General features: G+C 26.7%; 2 protein-coding genes across 2 annotated transcripts in view; both read left to right on the top strand.

Annotated features, from left to right (window-relative positions):
* Positions 1–12,415, top strand: part of LOC117179002 (glia maturation factor beta) — a 17,369-nt gene extending 4,954 nt beyond the window's left edge. The window contains exons 3-4 of the mRNA XM_033370612.1: positions 5,701–5,750; positions 11,316–12,415. Coding sequence (XP_033226503.1) covers positions 5,701–5,750; positions 11,316–11,588 — 323 coding nt within the window. The 3' untranslated portion in view covers positions 11,589–12,415. The remainder of the gene's footprint in view (positions 1–5,700; positions 5,751–11,315) is intronic.
* A 3,606-nt stretch (positions 12,416–16,021) lies between these two features.
* The window catches only part of LOC117178445 (mediator of RNA polymerase II transcription subunit 17), a 26,763-nt gene continuing 21,783 nt past the window's right edge, over positions 16,022–21,001 (top strand). The window contains exons 1-2 of the mRNA XM_033369871.1: positions 16,022–16,305; positions 16,636–16,812. Coding sequence (XP_033225762.1) covers positions 16,202–16,305; positions 16,636–16,812 — 281 coding nt within the window. The 5' untranslated portion in view covers positions 16,022–16,201. The remainder of the gene's footprint in view (positions 16,306–16,635; positions 16,813–21,001) is intronic.

Here is a 21,001-nt window from a genome sequence, read left to right as displayed (position 1 = left end):
AATTACAGACTCGAAAAGCTTTGGAAAATGGTTCACAAAAAAAATAGGCACGAAAAATCACGTTTTTTTTTTTGTTTAAACTGCATTTTGGGATAATAAGAACATTTTTTGAGGAATTTCATTGGCACCGTCGGAAAGAGAAGATCTTAAGCAATAAAAATATATGTGTCCCAATTTTTTCTAGTGTCGAATAGTCTTAGTTATTGGCCGTTGAAAAGCAGTGTACCGGTAGTGGCGTTTTGGCCGTTTAAGGGTTAAATGAAACCGCATGAATTTTTAATGGACTTCTAGAGATTTCTGCGAATTTTATGGGGTCTCAAAGGATTTTAAATTCCTAAGGAATATTTCAATGCAGTTTTACGGTATTTAAAAAATGTCAAGGGCTTTCAAGATAAATGCCATAAGATTATAAGGAATTTTTATAGTTTTCAACGAATTTACAAAAATTGAAAAGTTTTTCAGTGATTTTAGAGGATTTAAACAGAATTTAAGGGTTTTTAATATATTTCAGTATATTTCAATGGATTGCAAGGGACTTTATCAGATTTTATGGGATTTTATGGGATTTTACAGGATTTTAAATATATTTTTTAATGAATTTTGAAGGATATTACAGATTTCAAAATATTTTGCTTTATTTTATTCCATTTTTGTAAGATTATAGAAAATTTCAAGAAATATAAAAATTTCTAAAGGATTTCAACTGATTTCGTAAGATTTCAGAAGATTTCCAGGGATATCAGAGGATTTGAACAGAATTTAAGGGTTTTTAATAGATTTCAGTGGTTTTCCACGGATTAAAAATATTTTAAGGGATATTATAAGGGATTTTTTCATGGGATCTTACAAGATTTCAAAGATTTTTTAATTTTTTAAAGAAATTTTGAAGATATTACACATTTCAAATTTTTTACAGGATTTATTCGATTTTTGTGGGATTACTAAGGGGTTTATAAGATTAAAGGGATTTTATACATTTCAAGGGATTTCAAAGGCTTCTAAAGAACCTAGGGCATGTAAAAAGATTCCAATTATATAAAATAGATTTCAAAGAATTCTAACGGATTTCTAGATAACTTTAGAGAATATGTGAAATTAAAGGTAATTTCAAGGAATTTCTAATGATTTTTACAGATTTTAGGGCCTTTAAAGTATTCATAATATTTCGAAAGAAATTATATGATTTACAGAGATTTCTACGTAATTCAAAGGATATCAAAAGATTGTCGAATTTTTCAGGAATTTTTAGAGGATCTCGAGAGATTTCCGAGGTTCTTAAAGAATCTCAAATTATATTTAAAATCTTTTAGGGTATTTTAAAAGATTCGAAAAGATTTCACGATATTTTATGAGAGATGTATACTTTATAACAGATTTCAAAAATAGTTAAACCCTCCATTAAACATTTTTAAAAAATTGCGTTCCATTATTATCTACTTTAAAAATGTTCCTTAATGCCTTTTATGGGTCAAAATATCTCAAGTGTGCCACTTTTAAATCTATGGTGTTATTTTCAATCAATTTATACAGTTTTCGATCCGTTTTTATATCAAAATAACTAATAATTGTTTGTTTTAAACAATTGAAAGTTAATTAAATTTCTCCGCTTGTGAAAGAATTCTTCCACGTGCCAATAGATTCTACAATCTCTTCCGAAAATTTGGGTGAAAAAAAAGTTTGTATTTTGCAGTAGTTCAAAAGTTATTGATTTTTTTGTGACTACACTCCGACCTCCAGCGCCTAATCGAGCACATTTGGACGCGATAATTTAATCTTCAACAAAGTATAGTGACATTTTCAACCAAGAAAATTCATTTTCTACAAAAAAAAATTTGTTTAACAGATCGGTTCAAAACTTTAAACCTAGTAGTTAAATTGTAAAAAAATGAATTTTCAATAAAAAAATTAGTAGTTGATATTTAAATTGAAAATCTCCATGATTTTAAATACCATCTATTAAATTTTTTTATTAAAAAATCATCTTTTTTGGTTTAAAATTTAACTACTAGATTGAATGTTTGAACTGATTTGTTAAAAAGAAAATACTTTTTTGGTAGAAAATTAATCTTCTTGGCTGAAAATGCATCTTTTTGATAAAAAATAGCTATACCTGATAGATAACACAGCCACACAAAAAAAAGTGTGCGTATCAAAAATCACCCATCACGTCATGGTTGAGCCATAACCTCAAAAAATGACGAAAAATCATGCACTGAGGCAAATAAATTTCAAAATAATGCCAGTGATGCAAATTTTCACTTCAAAAACATGTCGACAACTGTGAAGGATCAACCCTTGCCTGATATCAACTTATTTAACATAACTTTATCCAACAGAACCTGACCTCACCTAACCTGAATTAACAGAAATTTATTGAACTACACGTAAAGCTCTGGAAGCATATTTTCCCAGTAGCAAATGTATGCTACATCGAATGGGTCAAGTCGAGCCTAACCTAGAAATAAATCTAACCTAGTCTAACCTAAACTCACGAAACACAATTAAACTGATTGTGTTGTCCCGTTGTGTTTGCGGTACCGTTTCATTCAGCTTCGGCTTAACCTATATAGAGGTTTCACCTATCCTAACCTAACAAAACCTGACCTAACCTAACCGATTATGCTGGCAACCCTGTTCTTACGTACTTTCATATTTTGACATTAATAGCAGTAAATGTCTGGAGTTTCGTAACCGCTTGTTGCTGTGTCTGTAACCAGGGCACCTCCACGTGGTGACGGTGGGCAACGGATCCACATTGGCTGAGTCCCTGGGTAAACGGCGTTCATGCCGTCATGGCAGACACAGGTAAAAAGTGTATTACGATGCAGGGAAAAACCCCAGTATCGGCGTCTGGTCAGGGTGGGAAAGCAGGCTCTCCGACGTCGTCATCATGCAACCGTAGCTCTTCATCAATGGATCACTTAGTTGGTGTAGAGTCTCATGCTACAAGGAAAAAAACCGCGAGCATTTCTTAATCGCATGTCTGCAAGAATAGCTCAGATTCATTCTGTTACATTTGCAGTAAATATGAAGTGAGCAGTTTGCGAAAATCAATCAACGAGGAAGTGAAGTCTTTACGAAAAGTGTTTTGACCGTAAATTGCTGCACCAAGAAACAAAATGGTTTCCTCACGTCATTTACAATTCCTGCAGACTTATGTTGTATCGTCTAAAAAATTCAAACAACAAAAAGTACCGCAAGTACTGTATACCAACCACATGGAAAAACCCGTTATTGTGAAGGACTGCTACTTTTGCATGAATTCCGTCAAAGGGTTCAACGCCAAAAATAAAAATAACATTTCGTACATTAATGTGTGCACAGTCACAAGAGCAGTTGAAATCAATAAAAATACACGCCAGACTGATATAAGCGCTTTAGAAGGTGATAGAATGGAAGTTGAAAGTCAACGTCATGGAGACGGTAGTGAAACCAGTGATCGAACAGAAAATAGTTCTGATGATTCTGATGAAAATGACGAATATGGCGTGCATAAAATGAAATTGAAGGTTCCAATATTAGAGTCGCAACTAGAACTGAATGCTTTTATTAGAGATCTAGGGTTACCGAAAGACGGCGCTGAATTTTCCGCTTCATTTATAAAAAGAAGAAATCTTCTAGAGCAAAAGACAAGTTTCATTCTATCGCGACAGAGGCAAAGAATTCAGAAAGTTTTTCGTTTAATACGAAGAGACGTCTTTAGTGTACTGCACTGACGTTAACGGACTAATGAACCACTTGAAGAAAAATGTGTACAGAGACGAAGAATGGCGACTTTTCACTGATTCGTCAAAACGCAGCATTAAGGTTGTTTTACTGCATAACACTAATACTTGCGCTCCTATCCCTATAGCTCACTCAACGGTCATTAAAGAAGAATATAACAATGTTAAAATGCTTCTTGGAAAAGTTAATTACACGAATCACAAATGGCAAATATGTGGTGATCTCAAAATCATAACAATGATATTAGGCCAACAATCAGGTTTCACGAGAGAGCTATGCTTTATATGCCTGTGAAATAGCAGAGATCGAGCCAATCATTACAGCAAAAAACATTGGCCTTAAAGAGATTCATTCAAACCTGGTTCTCATAATATCATCAACCAAAGCCTCGTTGATCCAGAAAACATTTTACTACCACCCCTCCGCATAAAGCTTGGGCTCATGAAGCAATTTGGCAAGGCGTTAGACAAAGATGGACAATGCTGTGAGTATATATCCCTTAAATTCCCTAATGTTTCAGACGCTAAATTGAAAGAAGGAGTCTTTGATGAACCACAGATTCGAATATTGACAAGAGATACTAATTTCGTGAGCCACATGACGAAAATTAAAATGGACGCTTGGGAAAGTTTTAAAGCAGTAAACGCAAATTTCCTGGGTAACAAAAAAAAGTCCAGACTACGAGAATATTTTTGCGAAAATGATAAGAAACTACAAAAAGTTAGGCTGCTTGATGAATTTAAAACTTCACTTTCTAGATTCCCATCTGTATAAGTTTCCAGAAAATGTTGGTGATTTCAGCGAAGAACAAGGGGAACGTTTTCATCAAGTGATGGAACAACGATATCAGGGTAGATGAGACGAGGTCATGATGGCTGATTTTTGCTAGATGTTGAAAAGGGAAGCGAATGTAGGTCTTAAACGTAAGCGTAACCCTTTGCATCGTTCCTTCGAAGAAAAAAGGACACGTTATAGCAGGCAGAAAATAGACTGAAGTAGGTCTATAAATCAATTTAATTACGATAAAAAGGAAGATAAAATGTAAACACGAAAGATAGTATAAATATATCCCTTAAGTTTAAGAAAAGCAGAAAGAAAAAAATTTTGAATAAAACTCTTATTCATTTGCATGTTTAAGTTAAGTTCTACATTTTAATTGATACAAACATTGTCAGTTAAATTGAAATGGGGTCAATTCTACTTGTAGTTCTAAGTTTCTTCAAATGAGTAATGTGCGTCTAAATTTTTAACCACCTGTAGTTCAATGAAATGAATTTTATTGTGTTACAACGGGAACTTAATATAGGAAAATTAGGGTGATGGGTGATTTTTGATACCGAATTTGAATTCAGCGCCCCAAAATCCATAGGACGTGTATCTTGTTACCAGATCCGCACACTTTTTTTTGTGTGACTGTGTAATGGATCTATTTTGTTGAAAATTCATCTTTTTTAGTAGAAAATTAATCTTCTTGGTTGAAAATTCATCTTTTTGATTAACAAATTAACTATACCCGGTAGAATGTTGAACTACTGGATTAAAAATTCATTTTTTTTATGCACATTTACCATTTCAGTTGAAAATTCGTGTCATATTGTACTCAATATGATACCCGCGCGCGTTCGAACGTGCTCGATCAGCGCTGAAGGTCGGATCGCAGTCACAACAAAATCAATAACTTTTGAACTACTGCAAAATACAAATTTTTTTTGTCACCAAAATTTTCGAAAGAGACTGTAGAATCTTTTGGAACATAGAAGAGTTCTTTCATAGGCGGAGAAGTTTAATTAATTTACAATTGTTTAAAACAAACGATTATTCAGAGTGTATACAATTTCCCAAATTGTCAATTTGCTATCTCAATCCGCTTGTTCGTGTGGTGTTGTAAAAAAATATTGATAAGGTACTAATCATGTAAGTATTACATGGCCTTCAATATTATATAAAACAACTTAAACAATCTTATATTTACAGTGAAAGTCGACAGAGAAAAGCAAAAGATATGCATCGACGAACAGATCGAGGTATTTAACTAAAGATATTATTATTTATTATTGAAAATTAAACTATAGATCTTACAGAAAATAAAACATTCAAACATTTTTCATGAATTTTAAACACCTTCTCCACCCCTTGAACGTATCATGTGTTTTGTGAATGACCCCCTAGTGAATTGCCAGTGAATTTATTTTTGATCTGGAATTTTATTTAAAAGAAAACTATATCTGATCACTTAAAGTATTGCAAATTTAAGACTTGTACAATTAAAAGTCAAAAGCGTTTGAAATTGAAAATTTTGGATAAAAAACATTTTAATTTGGTCAACTGTAAATATAATAAATAATTAATGATTCTTAAAATTAAATTGCAGTTCGAATATAAAAAATTGAACAATAATTTATTTTACAAGGCGATTCTGCATCTGTTAAAAATGAAACAATTTCGATAATTTAACGTTAAAAATGGAAATTTTTTCAATTCAAAACCCTTAATAGTTAAACAGTGGTGAAACGTCTGATTGAAACTTCATAAACTATTTTCAATATTAAAATAATTTCGAATTCTAATAAATTATTATTACAGTCTAAAATAGTCCATTTTAACCCATTGAATTTGAACCTTTTTCATCAACAAAAAGACATTTTTTTTAGATTCAGTAATATTTGACTTTTGTTTTAAGGTGAGGAATTACAAAATAAATATTTAAAATTAAACCATTTGAAACTGAACGGTATAAAATAGAAAGCCTTGAATCGTTAAAATTTCATAGAGCTAAATTTAAACTTTGAAGGTCAATTTTAATTGTTCTATTTAAAAAAAGTTTATTTCTTCTTAAAATTGTTGAATTTTGATATGTAAATAACATTTAAACAATTAATAATTCAGGGGGTGTTTGAGTAAGTTTAAGAGATATTTATAAGTTTTGGGAAGATTCAACAATAATTAAAAACTTGAATAAATTTCAACACATTTAAACAAAATGTAGATTTTTGAAGATTTTAAAATAAAATACTGAAGCTTTTTAAGGATTTTTAAACTTTTCAAGATAATAAAAATTGTATTTTGAAAGCATAATTTGAAGAGAATATTTTAAAAAATTTCTAAATAAAAACACATTTTGATGTATAAATAACAATTGAACAATCATTAGTTCCTAACGTCTTAAAATTAAAGTAATTCATCTTCTAATATAAAAAATGTTACAATTTTGAAAATTTACAAATTTATTGATTTATTCTTCCATGTAGAGCTTTGAAAATGATGACGTGGATTTATATTTATCAAATCTTTTAACTATACACGGGGAGTATACGATATACTCTACCTGAAAAACCAAAAAGAACCTGGAATTGTCAGGTCATTTTCATATATCTGGAAATGCCAGGGAATTTTTTTGAGAGTGTGCTCACTTTTGGTTTTAATTTCAATCTAAAATTGATTAAAAACGATTCTTTATTTGTAAAAGTAGCTTTATATTACTATATTGAACTATTTTGTTGACAAAAATTGTTGTTTGAAATTACTTTTTTTTAAATGAAAATTAACTGTTCTTTTTTTGTTTGAAAGTTAATAGTTCTTATGTTAGTTGAAAATTGTTTCTTTTGTAGGATATGCATATTTTTGGTTGAAAATTCAACTTTTTTTTTGAAATATCAGCAGCTTGTGTGTAATTTTTGCTTTGTCTTATTTGAAAAATCTTTCTTAGTTGAAAAATCTTATTTTTTGGTCGAGTTCAACTGTTTTTGATTAAAAATTAAAATTTATCATTTGGTTTAAATAAAGGGCTATTTTGATGAAAATTCGTGTTTTCTTTGTCTGAACATTAAATTTTTTTAATGATTATTTAACTTCTTCAGTTAAAACTAGAACTATTTAGTTAAAAAACATTATTATTATAACTTGATTTATTTCAGATAAAAACTTATCTCTTTGGTTGAACTTTAATTTTTTTACTAAAAATTAAACTTCAATTTTTGGTGGAAAATTATCTTTTTTAGTTCAAATTTTTTTTTGTAGAAATTATTTTTTTTTGTGGAAAATTTAATTATTTTAGTTAAAAATGTATAATTTAAGTTAAAAACTCATCTTTTAGGTTTAAAATGCAACTTTTCTTGGTATTTTGATTTAAGATAATTTGTCCCGGAGTTATCATGCTCACCGCAAATAAAAATAAGAAAACGTGTTTTGCGGCAGCAGCCATGTTTCGTCCAATTTTCAGAATTTCTAAATAAAAAGTACCCAAAAATATGTAGTAATAGATCATATGTAGTCAATTTTAATCAAATGTTATTAACATTAATAAAAAAATTTAAATCGCTTAAAATAACTAGATATAACCCCTTAAATGGAACATGTGCTTGTTGGAAAATTGTCTTTTTTTAGTAGAATTTAACTATGTAGTTCAAAATTCAACTTGTTTAGTTTAAAATTCATTTATATTGTTAAAAAATTACTTTTTTGTTGGAAATTAATCTTTTTATTTGAAAGTTTATCTTTTAGGTTAAAAATTCAAGTAAAACTGATTGGTTAAAATTTAAACTTATTTATTAAAAAAGCATCTTTTTATTTTCAAATTCATCTATTCCAGTTGAAGATTCATAATTTATATTTGACAATTCATCACTTGTTAAAAATTTGTTGGTTTTTTTTTGGTTTAAAAGTAATTTTTTATCTGAAAATTTATCTATTCCATTTTGGTTAAAAACTGTTCTTTTTTAGTTGAAAATTCAACTATTTGGTTGAAAATTGATTCTTTTTATTTAAAAATTCAACTATCTTCTTAAAAATGCAATTTTTTTACTTGAAAATGTAAGATGTTGAAGCGACTTAAATTGAATTTTAAGAATAAGAAAATAAAATTTGGTATGATTCATTATTCAAATGCATGAACTTTAGAAATACATTCAAGGAATGATTAATTATGTTTTTAGAATTATTTAATTATGTAATTAATCGATGGTGTTCCTATATTCAGGAATATCTTGTAATAAAATTTGGAAAAGGTTTATAAGTTAAACATATTATTTGAATTCCTAGAAACTGAAAAAAAAGTTTATAATAAACTCGTGAAAGTGAATACATATTCTAAACCGATTGTTTAAAAAAAATGTGAAATATTTAAATGGCTTGCGTACTATGAAAAATAATACCTAAAAAAAAACTTAAGATACCTGAAAAACCCTGGAATTGTCAGCGAATTTTTTTCCGTCACTTGAGTAGACACCCTAGTGCAATTTGCAAAAGTTAAAAAAAATTTACAATTTAACGGCATATAATTTTTAATTGTTTAATTAAAAAGCGTTAAAAAACTTCAATTTTATTCGTGTAAATTATTGAGCGTTTAAATAAAAAATTTTAAACTTCAACTTTGAAAGTATAAAATTCAAAAGAGTTCCAATTTAAGTGTTTTAATTTGCAAATCAGTTTTAATTACTTCACATCAAAAAAATGTAAACGTCCAGAGTTCGAATTTTTTTATTTCAATGGCTGTGAAAGTTTATGGTGAACCGGGAGAAACCGCGAAATGACCAGGATTTTTTCCTTCGATTAAAACGGCCACCCTGGAATCTTTCTCATAAATATTCATACATGGGTAACGATTTTCATTCGTTTGAAAATCTTAATTAGAATTTATTATGAATAACCTCAAATCTTGAAAAATAGTCGTCATTTTAACTTTGAAATCTTTTAGAATGTCCTGAATCCTAAAAATGTTAAATTATCTTCTTTATAAGCCTTTCAAATAAGTTGGAATTTTTAAAAAAATACTCTAAAGAGTTTAGTTTTATGAAATTCTTCTTTGAAATTATTAAAATAGATTGAAAATTATTTATAATTTATTATAAATAACCTAGAATCTTGAGAAATATAGTCGTTATTTTAAATCTGAAATCTTTTTAAATTTCCTAAATTCTAAAAATGCTAAAACGGAAAATTTTAAATGATCTCCTTCATAATCCTTTTCAATCCGTTGAAATGTTTTAAATATTCTAAAGAGTTAAGTTTCATAAAGTTCTTCGAGATACTTTGAAATTATTAAAAGAGATTGAAAAATAATTAGGATTTGTTATAAATAACCTAAAATCTTGAAAATAGTAGTTATTTTAATTGCGAAGTCTTTTAAAATTACCTGAATCCGAAAAAAGGTAAAACGAAAATTTTTGAATTATCTGCTTTATAATCCTTTCAAATACCTTGAAATTTTCTGAAAATACAGTAAAGAGATCACTTTGATAAATTCTTCGAAATTCTTTTAAATTATTAAATTAGATTGAAAATTAGTTGGGCTTTATTATAAATTTTTTTTAAATTCTTTAAAGAGATCCATTTGTTTAAATTCTTCGAAAAACATTCAAAATATTAAAATAAATTGAAAATTATGTACAATTTAATATAAATTATCTACAATCTTGAAAAATATTCGTTATTTTAACTTTGAAATCTTTTAGAATGCCCTAAATCATAAAAATGAAAATGTGAAATTATCTTCTTTATAATCCTTCCAAAAATGTTGAAATTTTCTAAAAAATACTCTAAAGAGTTAAGTTTTATGAAATTCTTCAAAATACTTTGAAATTAATAAAATAGATTGAAAATTATTTATAATTTATTATAAATAACTTAGAATCTTGAAAGATATAGTCGTTATTTTAAATCTGAAATCTTTTTAAATGTCCTAAATTATAAAAATGCTAAAACGGAAAATTTTAAATTATCTTCTTTATAATCCTTTTAAATTCGTTGAAATTTTCTAAATATTCTAAAGAGTTAAGTTTCAGAAAATTCTTCGAAATACTTTGAAATTATTAAAAGAGATTGAAAAATAGTTAGGATTTGTTATAAATAACCTAAAATCTTGAAAATAGTAGTTATTTTAATTCCTAAATGTTTGTAAATTCCCTCATTCCTAAAAAAGGTAAAACGGAAAATTTTGAATTATCTCCTTTAAATCATTTCCAATACGTTGAAATTTTCTGAAAATACTCTAAAGCGATCATTTTGATAAATTCTTTGAAATTATTTAATTAGATTGAAAATTAGTTGAGTTATAAATTTTCTAAAAATTCTTTATAGAGATCCATTTTTGTTTAAATTCTTCGAAATACATTAAAAATATTAAAATAGATTGAAAATTATTTAGAATTTGCTATAAATAATCTAAAGTCTTGAAAAATAGTCTTTATTTTAACTTTAAAATCTTTTAGAATGCCCTAAATCCTAAAAATGAAAATTTGAAATTATCTTCCTCATAATCCTTTCAAAAAGGTTGAAATTTTCTAAAAAATACTCTTGAAATTCTTCAAAATACTTTAAAGTTATTAAAATAGATTGAAAATTATTTATAATTTATTATAAATAACCTAGAATCTTGAAAGATATAGTCGTTATTTTAGATCTGAAATTTTTTTAAATGTCCTAAATTCCAAAAATGCTAAAATGGAAAATTTTGAATTATCTCCTTTATAATTCTTTTAAATACGTTGAAATTTTCTAAAAAATACGCTAACCAGAAAATAGAATTGCTTACTGGTATAATTAATAATAATTAAAATTGTGCAAAAGCCTTAATAATTGTTTCTTACATCCAGGATATCCAGATGGATGCAGTTCAAGATCTTATACCTGCCCATCAGCCAAGATATATTGTTTATAGCTACAAAATGGAACACGCCGATGGTCGCGTCTCCTTTCCTATGTGTTTCATCTTCTATACTCCCAGAGATATTCAAATGGAATTGCAAGTTCTCTATGCAGGAATGAAACTTGTACTGCAAAGAGAAGCCGAGCTCACAAAAGTATTTGAAGTGCGCGAGCTGGAGGAATTGACCGAAGATTGGCTTAAAGAAAAATTAAGTAGATAGAAAAAGTCGTTATTGATGTTTTCTAGACTTCTGCACTGTCATTTTTACTGCATTTGTACAAATAGCAACATCGCGTTCTCTTTGGTATAATGTTGATTAAATCGAGAAGCAATCTCGTTAATTGAATGCATGATGCGAATTGTTAAATGCTATTATTGATTATAGCTTTAAATATATTTATACATAGGTATTCAGATTATGGTGATAGTTGGATTCATACGAGTAGAATCTCTTCATTTTTTTATACTATTCCATTTATTCTGTTTTCATTATTTTATTAGAAAACTTGTTTACAAATAAGATTTAAACTTTTTTGAAGGGATTTGTTCAATCATTTTGATTACGATTTTTTAAATTTTTCTAGTTTGCAATTATATGTCAAGTAGAAACTTATCTGTGATTATATACACACAGATTTATGAGAATTCTTGTGAAAATTCTAAGATGATTTTGAAAATCATTCAAACTCCAATCACTTTGAGACTGCAGAAAAGAGGAATTTGATACATTTTCAAGTTTTTTTTGTTGTAATCTTCTGGCAATCGTTCAATGTTGACTTTCGAGGGTATATTTCACTGTGAATTTATTGATGTATTAAGAAATACGATATTTATCTATTATTGATTATAGAGCGACGAAAAGATATTGTTATAAGCAGATTTATTAGATTGAATTTATACTCTTTTGTGTCTCTTTTGCTAGTCAGTAATCAGTGTAGACCACGTAAACAAAAAGACAGGGAAATATTTTATAGATGCTGTAATATTGAAGTATGTTGCTTATTGATTTTTATCGTGATGCAATAAAAATTTGTATTTCTTTGCTAATTGTTGGACTTTATTATATTATACGAGAATACAAACCTTTTTCTGATAAAAATGGGAATTAACCGGGAATACGAATTCGAGTCGGGGATCGCATTAAAACGTTTAGAAACTTTAAATTCTCTAAGGTTTCAAGAAAATCATTTAAAAAAAAAAACGTTTTGTTAAACATTATTTTGACATATTTTAAAATAAAAAATTATGGAATTTTCCCATGAATCTTAAGAAAGCTTTTTTATTTTCAAGAATCTCAATTTTGTTTTAATTTTGTTTGAATCCTTTTCAACTTTCACATTAGTTAAAAAAAGGTAAAATTTCAACAAAAAAGGTAATAGATGATATTACAACTGAAAAAGATTTTACTTTTAAATCAAAAAGAGTTATATTTATACAAATAAAATGAATTTTTAACCAAATATTTTTATTTGAATTCCGAAAATATGAATTTTTGAGAAAAAAAATATAATTTTGAACCAGGTTATTGAATTTTCTACCAAAAAGATGAATTAAAAAAAAAAAGGAATTTTGAACAAAATAAATTTATTAGAAAAAAGAAAGAATTTTCAACAAATTACAGTTGAATTAAAAAAAAACGAATTTTCAATCAAATAATTAAATCCTCAGTCAAGAAAATTATTTTTCAAACCAAAAATTGCATTTTAACCGGAAAGATGGAATTTTTTCCAAGAGAACAATTTTCAAACAACATTTAAACTGACTCAAATTATTCCTATTTTTTTTAATATTTCAAAATAAATAAATATTGCCTTAACATCTTGCAGATCATTGTCAACATTTTTTAAATGATCAGAAGATAAAAGTTTTCGAATCTTTTAAAACGCTTTTAAACTTTGTTTTAAATTCTTCAAAAATTCACATTTTGTCAACAATTTTTTCAAATTTTAAATTATGTTTTAAAAAGGACGAATTTTCAACAAAACATTGAAATCTTCAACAAAAAAGATTATTGTTCAACAAGTTACATTTTTAACCGTAAAAGGTGACATTTTTGCCGAAATTTCATCTAAAATTATGAATATTTAATTACAAAGTAAATAAATTTGTAACAAAGTACTGAAGCTTTAAACAAAGTAGTTGAATTTTCAATCAAAAAAGATAAATTCTTAACGAAAAATTTAATATTAAATATTTTAACTTAATTTAATAATAATTAAATTCATACAAAAAAGACGAATTTTGAACAAAGTTTTAATTCTGAAAATATCAGTTTCCGAGATAAATAAATCATTTTTAACCAGGTAATTGAATTTTCTATCTATTTTTCACAAAATACATTAATTTTTAACCGAAAAGGTGGCATTTCTGCCTGGAGAACATTTTTCAAACGTCTAAGTTTTCAGAATAAAAAATCATTGATAATTGTCTCAGTTCTTAAGAAAATTTAAATGTTTTCTTAAAGTCTGTAAAAATTCGCAAAAGGCTTCGAAATATTTTTTTCAATATCTTCATATACTTACATTTTGTTAAACATTCTTTGAAATATTAGAAGTTTGAAAATATTTCAAAAGAATCTTTAACAAATTATAAAATTTTGAAGATGTTGAAAAAAATATTTTGAAGCCTTTTAGGACTTTTTGAAGACTAAGAAAACAACCAAATTTTCTTAAGAACTGAGACAATTATAAATGTTTTTCTATTCTGAAAAATTAGATGTTTGAAAAATATTCTCTTGACAGAAATTCCACCTTTTCGGTTAAAAATGCCAGTTTATGGTTAAAAATCCATGTATTTTGCGAAAAATAGATAGAAAATTCAATGACCTGGTTAAAAATGATTTTTTTTCTCTCGAAAATTGGAATTTTTTTAATTAAAATTTTGTTCAAAATTCGTTTTCTTTAGATGAATTCAACTATTATTGATTTCAGTTGCAATATCAAATAATGCTAGAAGATTCATCTATTTTGTTGAAAATACAACTATTTATTTGGTTTAAAATTAACTTTTTTTTTACTACAAATTCATATATTCGACTTAAAAAATGTAACTAATTTGTGGAAAATTCTTCTCTTTCGGCAAAAATGTCACCTTTTATGGTTAAAAATAAAACTTGTTGAACAATAATCTTTTTTGATTTGAGATTTCAATGCTTTGTTGAAAATTCGTCCTTTTTCAAACAATTTAAAAGTTGAAGAAATTATTAACAAAATGTGGATTTTTGAAGATTTTGAAATAAAGTTTAAAAGCGTTTTGAAAGATTAAAAAAACTGTTATCTTCTAATCATTTCAAAAAACGTTGACAATAATCCTACAGATTTTAAAGCAATATTGATTTATTTTGAAATATTTAAAAAAGATTTAGGAATAATTTGAGTCAGTTTAAATGTTGTTATAAAATTGTTCTCTTGGCAAAAATCCCATCTTTCCGGTTAAAATTCAATTTTTTTTTTTTGAAAAATAGTTTTCTTGATTGAGGATTTAATTATTTGATTGAAAATTCGTTTTTTTTGTTTTTGCAACTCAACTGTCATTTGTTGAAAATTCTTTTTTTTTGTAAAAAATTTATTTTCTTCAAAATTCCTAGTTTTTTTTTAAATTCATCTTTTTGGTAAAAAATTCAATAACCTGGTTGAAAATTATTATTTTTTCTCGAAAATTCATATTTTCGGAATAAAAATATATTGTTAAAAATTCATCTGATTTGGTTGAATATAACTCTTTTTGATTTAAACGTGAAATCTTTTTCAGTAGAAATATCGTCTATTACCTTTTTTGTTGAAATTTTACTTTGTTTAAACTAATGTGAAATTTGAAAAGTTTACAAACAAAATTGAGATTCTTGAAAATAAAAAAGCTTTCCTAAGATTAATGAGAAAATTCCATGATTTTTTATTTTGAAAAATTAGTTCTAAGAAATAATGGTTAATTTTTGCAAGATGAAAAAGTTTTAGTTAAGTTCGAGTAAGTTTAAGAGATATTTGGAACCTTTGAGATTCAAACAAGGTTTTTTTAATTCATGGGAAAAGTTCATCATTTTTTATTGTGAAAAATGATTTCTGACAGAAAATTGAAAAATATTTGAAAACATTTCAAATGATTTTCTAAGATAGTAGTAGAAACATAAAAGTAAAATTTTGAAATAAAAGTTTGAAGCGTTTAAAGAATTTTGAAAGCTTTCAAAAGAATAAAATTTTTTCCCTAAAATTGATTGAGAAATTTCATGATTTGTTATTTTAAAAATTTTGTTCTAAAATAAAATTTATAAATATTTTAAAACATTTCAAATTATTTTCGAAAATGAAGATTTAAGATTTTAAAGCAAAATTGTTAATTTTTTTAGGATTACAAAGTTTTAAAAAAATTCGAGTAAGTTAATGAGAGATTTTGAAGTTTTGAAAAGACTCAAAAATAATTTAAAACTTGTAAATGTAAAGATGTCTAAAAAAAGTCGTAAGAAAACTGAAACATTTTAAGATTTGATATTTACAACCGGGAATTTGATGGGCGAAAATAAGTACTTAGTTTTTTTCTTTTGAAAATGCGCGGTCTAATATTTGTCCACAAAATTTGCCAATCATAATTAATCTTTAGCATGTTCTAACGGAAACGGTACGTTGTGATTCGTTCTCCATTTGACATCTGTGGGTACAAAATGGCGACGTTTCACATTGGGTGATTTGGTGTGATTGTTGTCATTTGCGCGACTATTGTTTCTTTTGTGTAAGAAAAACCCATTTGAAAATCAAATCAAGGGAAGCAAATATAATGAATACATTGTAAATAGTGAAAAAAGTGTAATATAAATATTCGATGATACAGATCGCATGAAGAATGTCGTATTCTAATTCTGTAAACAGTGTAAACGTTTCGGTGGAAGCACCGATTGAGAATTTGATTCAAGAAATCACATATGATGGTCAAGAAATTTATCAAGCGTAAGTGCTGGTTTAATTATTGTAAATAAAAAACTCTTCTGTTTGTGAATGCTCTCCTTAAATATAAAATAATTTGCTTACTTGTGAACTTAACCTCGAAAAAAACTGTAGCAGATTTTATTTTTAATGCAATTCTAATTTTGAAATCTAGTACAAATTGTTATTGATGTATTTATAAATGGTTGCTACATCTTACGGTTATTTTTCTATTGTTTTACCTATCGTTTTTATTTATGGGAGAATTTACCTGACTAAGCTACCTTAAAATAATATAGTTTCGAATTTTGAATAAAGGAAACAACATAATTCAAAAAAATATTTTTTTTTCAGACCCTTGACCTTGTCGGAGAATTTGGCCAAAATCGCCCAGAAGATTGATTTCAGTAAAACTAATGGCGAAGAAGTTAAAAAGGAACCATCTGAGAATGGAGGCAAAGATGAAGAACCAAAAGACACTACTGCTCAGTCCACGTTATGGCCTTGGGATACTGTCAGAAACAATCTAAGGTTTGTTCTCAACAGAAGCGTTTTTTTTTTAATAGTAAACAAATTCAGTTCATATCAATTTATCCTTTTCTTAAGTGAATTTATTTATTGACTGGGAATTTTACAAATTTTCAGAAGAAAAATCTGTCCAAATTCGATTTCAATAGTTTTTAAAATAATTAGTTGAAATGATATATTTATAAATTATGATATCATTCAGCTTATAATAAGTAATTCGAAAATTTTACCTGAAAATTTTTCTATTTTAGATTTTTATTTTTAAGCTTATATTTTTAATTTAATGAATTTTAACGTGCAGTCTTGTAGACTTAAACAATTAAAAATTAAAAACGTGTAAACTTGCAAATTTTCGATAAAAAAAGACAGTTTTATTTTATCAACTGTAAATATAAATAAATAATTTTTAAAACGGATCGGTACTTTAAGTATTAAAAACTGTAAGATAATTGATTTGATAAAACGATTTCAAATCCGTTGAAAGTTAAAGAATTTCCAGATTCGTAATTAATTCTTATCTAAAGGCGTTTATTCAATTAAAATTTTTTTTTCAGTCTAAATTATTCAATTTTAAACCCATTTCATTAAAAAAAATGTTGATTAAGAAAAAGGCTAAATATTTAGCAATATTTGACTTATAATTTAAGATGGCTAAATTGAAGCCAAATATTCAAAAGTAAACAATTTGAGACTTAAATGTTTGACATAGAAAGCTTTGAATTGTTACAATTTTGAAAAGCTTTTAACATTTTAACGTTACAATTTTTATTGTTCTACTTATTAAAATGTTTAATTTGTAAGCGAAATTATTTTCAGAAGAAGTTGAGTAATTTTAAAAGATATTTAGAAGTTTTAAAAAGATTCAAAATTAATTAAAAACTTAAAATGATATCAAGTAATTTAAACGAAGTTTTTGAAAAAAATGCAGAACTTCTAAACATATTTTAAACTGACTAAAATTTTTCCTACAATTTTTAGAAAATATTAAAAATAAAAAAAGTCCTTAAATTCTTTTTGGGTCGTTTTTAATAATATTGGAATTCTCTTAAAATCTTTTTGAATACTCTGTTAAAATAATTTTAAAAAATGAATGATTTTCAATTTTCCTAGGTATTTAAAGAAAATGTTTATATTCGTTTGGAGCCTTTCACAATTCTTAAAAAGCCTCTACATTTTTTGTAAACTGCAAAAATCTACATTTTGTTTTAAATTAGGTTGTGAGTCTTTTCACCGAAATTTCGTTACGTATAACCGCATTTTTTCGGTAAACACACTTCGTTAAAATTATTTGAAATCATTTCAAGTTCTGAATTAATTTTTAATCGCTTTCAAACTTCTAAATATCTCTTAAAATTATTCTAATTGTTTCTAAAAATAATAAGCGTTCAATTGTTATTTATAAATCCAAATTTTAAGGACATTTTTTTTATTTCGCAAGATTTTCTCAAATTTGTAGGAAAAATTCAATTAATTTTTAAAGTCATTGAGAAGTTTTGAAAAAATTTCAAAAATTAAGCTAAATTTGAAAAAATTAAAAAATACTTCTAGATTTCTTAAGATTTGGAAATACAATTTTAAAGTTTTTCAAGAATGCTTAAACTATTTAAAATTAAAATAATTTTAATTATAATTTAAGAACTTTTAAGTTGAAAAAATGTAAATTTAAAAATATTTATTGGCCTAAAATAACTGAATAATATAATTTTGACCATTTTTAAAGTTCATTGATTTATTGTGTAATTTACAGTATTAATAATGTTAATCTGGATTTATATTTTTGGAACTTAATCTAAATCTTTGAACTCTATAATTGACACACGTTAAAAATTCCCAATTTTGCAGTTTAAATTCATTAAACTTGAAATTATTCAGTTGAAAATTGTTGGTACCTTTCAGTTTATACGTGTAAATAATTGACCAATTCAATAGAAAGTTTTGAAATTTAAAAACTTTTAAACTTTAATTTTAAAAGTTAAAAATTCAAAAGTTCCACCTTAAATTCTTTAGTTTGTTGTTTATATTGTATTACTTGTACTTTCACTTTTTAGCTTTATATTTCGATTTTTTACATTTTATTGACCGGAAAAAATATTTCGAACCGGGGAGAAACCGGGAATTATATTCATTGATTAAAACGGTCACCCTGAATACCGATATTAAATATTTCAAAATTTAATATCAAAATCTTTGATAGTTAGTTTTTAATTTAATAACTTTAGGTGTAAATATAATTGTCCTGTGTTTAGTTGAAGATTTAAACAAATAAATCAGTTAATAAATCCGTAAATGAATAATTTTAATAATTTCAAATGGTTACAATTTGAGAGATTTCTGAGATTGGAAAGTATAACTTGCAATTTAAACTATACTCTATTCACTTCCGGCCATTTCCCTCATCAACTTCTAATGCTGCACCAAAACAAAACAAAAAACACATACCGGATTACCCGCTCAAATTAAACCACACTTTTTAATTCTTGTAAAACTTCCCCGACAACCTAACCTCGTTTTCGAACCGAGTTTTTAATAAATTTTAATACAATTAATTCACCTAGTTTGATGTATTTTAATTACTCATTCTATTAATCACATCGTGAATACCACTGTCCGCACTAGACTCATGCGTGGCATGGCCATTGACGCATCAGGTATCAGTCACCTCCGGATTCGGAGCTTAGCACGTTTTCGTGGTCCAGCAACACGTGTCACGGAACTCTACTTAGAGAGTTCATCTCCAGACAAGTGATAAAAAGATATTACAGAATAAACGGGACGTGGCACTCGTTGAAGGGCACGAATTAACCTTAAAAACTCACCTGTCGAAATGCCGAGCACTCTGGAAGAGTCTCGGTGGCCCATGCGGTGAACACTAGCCTAGTAAGGGAGTTGTTCATCTCCGGAGAGTCGTGGGACCGGTACCTCTAGAGAAAAAGGTTTTCTCTAAGTACTTAAGGCTGTTGCTCTTGGTGGTTCGGAACCCACCTTAAACTGTAGGCCCCCCTTCCACCACCAAGTAAGTGTGTGGAGGGTGTGTAAAGGAATAGAGAAGGTGTAAGAAAAATGTAAACCCTTAGGGGACACATTAGAAGCTTCCACTGAACTTGCAATTTAGAAATTACTAATTTGAAAAGATTTGAGTATAAAAAAATTTAATTATTGCAATTTTTACTGAATAACTTTTTTTTAGTTTTAAATCAAGTTCGCAATCTTTGAAGTATCAGCATTCCAGAGTAGAATTTTTTTCATTTTTAATGTTTCCCATCTAACATTAAGATTTATTTTGAACGTTTTTATAGAATAATTTAATTCATTTTTTTGATTTTAGAAAATTTTATTTCGTCAGCTTTAATGATAAATTAAACTATACTGCTGAAAATTTGTTGTTTTTTTTGTTGTGATAATTAAATTTCTTGACTGAAAATGTAACTATTTTATTTTTTGCCAAAAATTCACGTTGCCGTATTTAAATTCAACAGTTTTGTAAACAATTTTTCTTTTTGGTTTAAAAATTCAACAATTTGGTAGAAATTTGAACTATTTTGTTAGATTATTATTTTTTTTTTTTGAAAATTAATTTTTTTATCCATTTTTGGTAGAAAACTTATCTTTTATAAATGAAAAATTTTAATACATATTGGGTAGAAAATGCGTGCAGCTTGTTGAAATTTCGTTAGTTAGGGTAGAAAAATAATCTTCTTTGTTGGAAATTCATCATTTTTTTTGAGGGTTTAACTATTTTGTCAAAAATTCGTCTTTCTCAGTTAAATTCAACTGATGGAACATTCGTTTTTTTAAACAAAAAGTATTTTTTTAACCAGAAATTTAAGTATTTAATTGAAAATTCATCTTTCTTGCTCGAAAATTATCTATCTTGTTAAAAATTCTTTTTCGGTTTAAAACTCTAGTGTTTTCTGAAATATTCCACCTTTTAGCTTAAAAACTAAACTATTTTGTTGAAAATTCATCTGTTTGGTTGATGATTCAACTATTTTGTTAATACATTTCCTCTTTTTCGTTGGATTGAGCTGGTTGACAATTTTTTTTTCGTCATGTTTATAACTGAAAATTGAACTATTGCATTTTTGGTAGAAAACTGATGTTTTTTAGAAGAAAATTCAACTATCTAGTTGCAAGTTCATATATATTGTTGAAAATTCGAATAATCAACCACTCGGCACTCAAGAATTAGCAG

This window comes from Belonocnema kinseyi, chromosome 8 (genome assembly GCF_010883055.1).
Source record: "Belonocnema kinseyi isolate 2016_QV_RU_SX_M_011 chromosome 8, B_treatae_v1, whole genome shotgun sequence".
Lineage (NCBI taxonomy): Eukaryota > Metazoa > Arthropoda > Insecta > Hymenoptera > Cynipidae > Belonocnema > Belonocnema kinseyi.
This window is presented reverse-complemented; position numbering and strand designations above follow the sequence as displayed.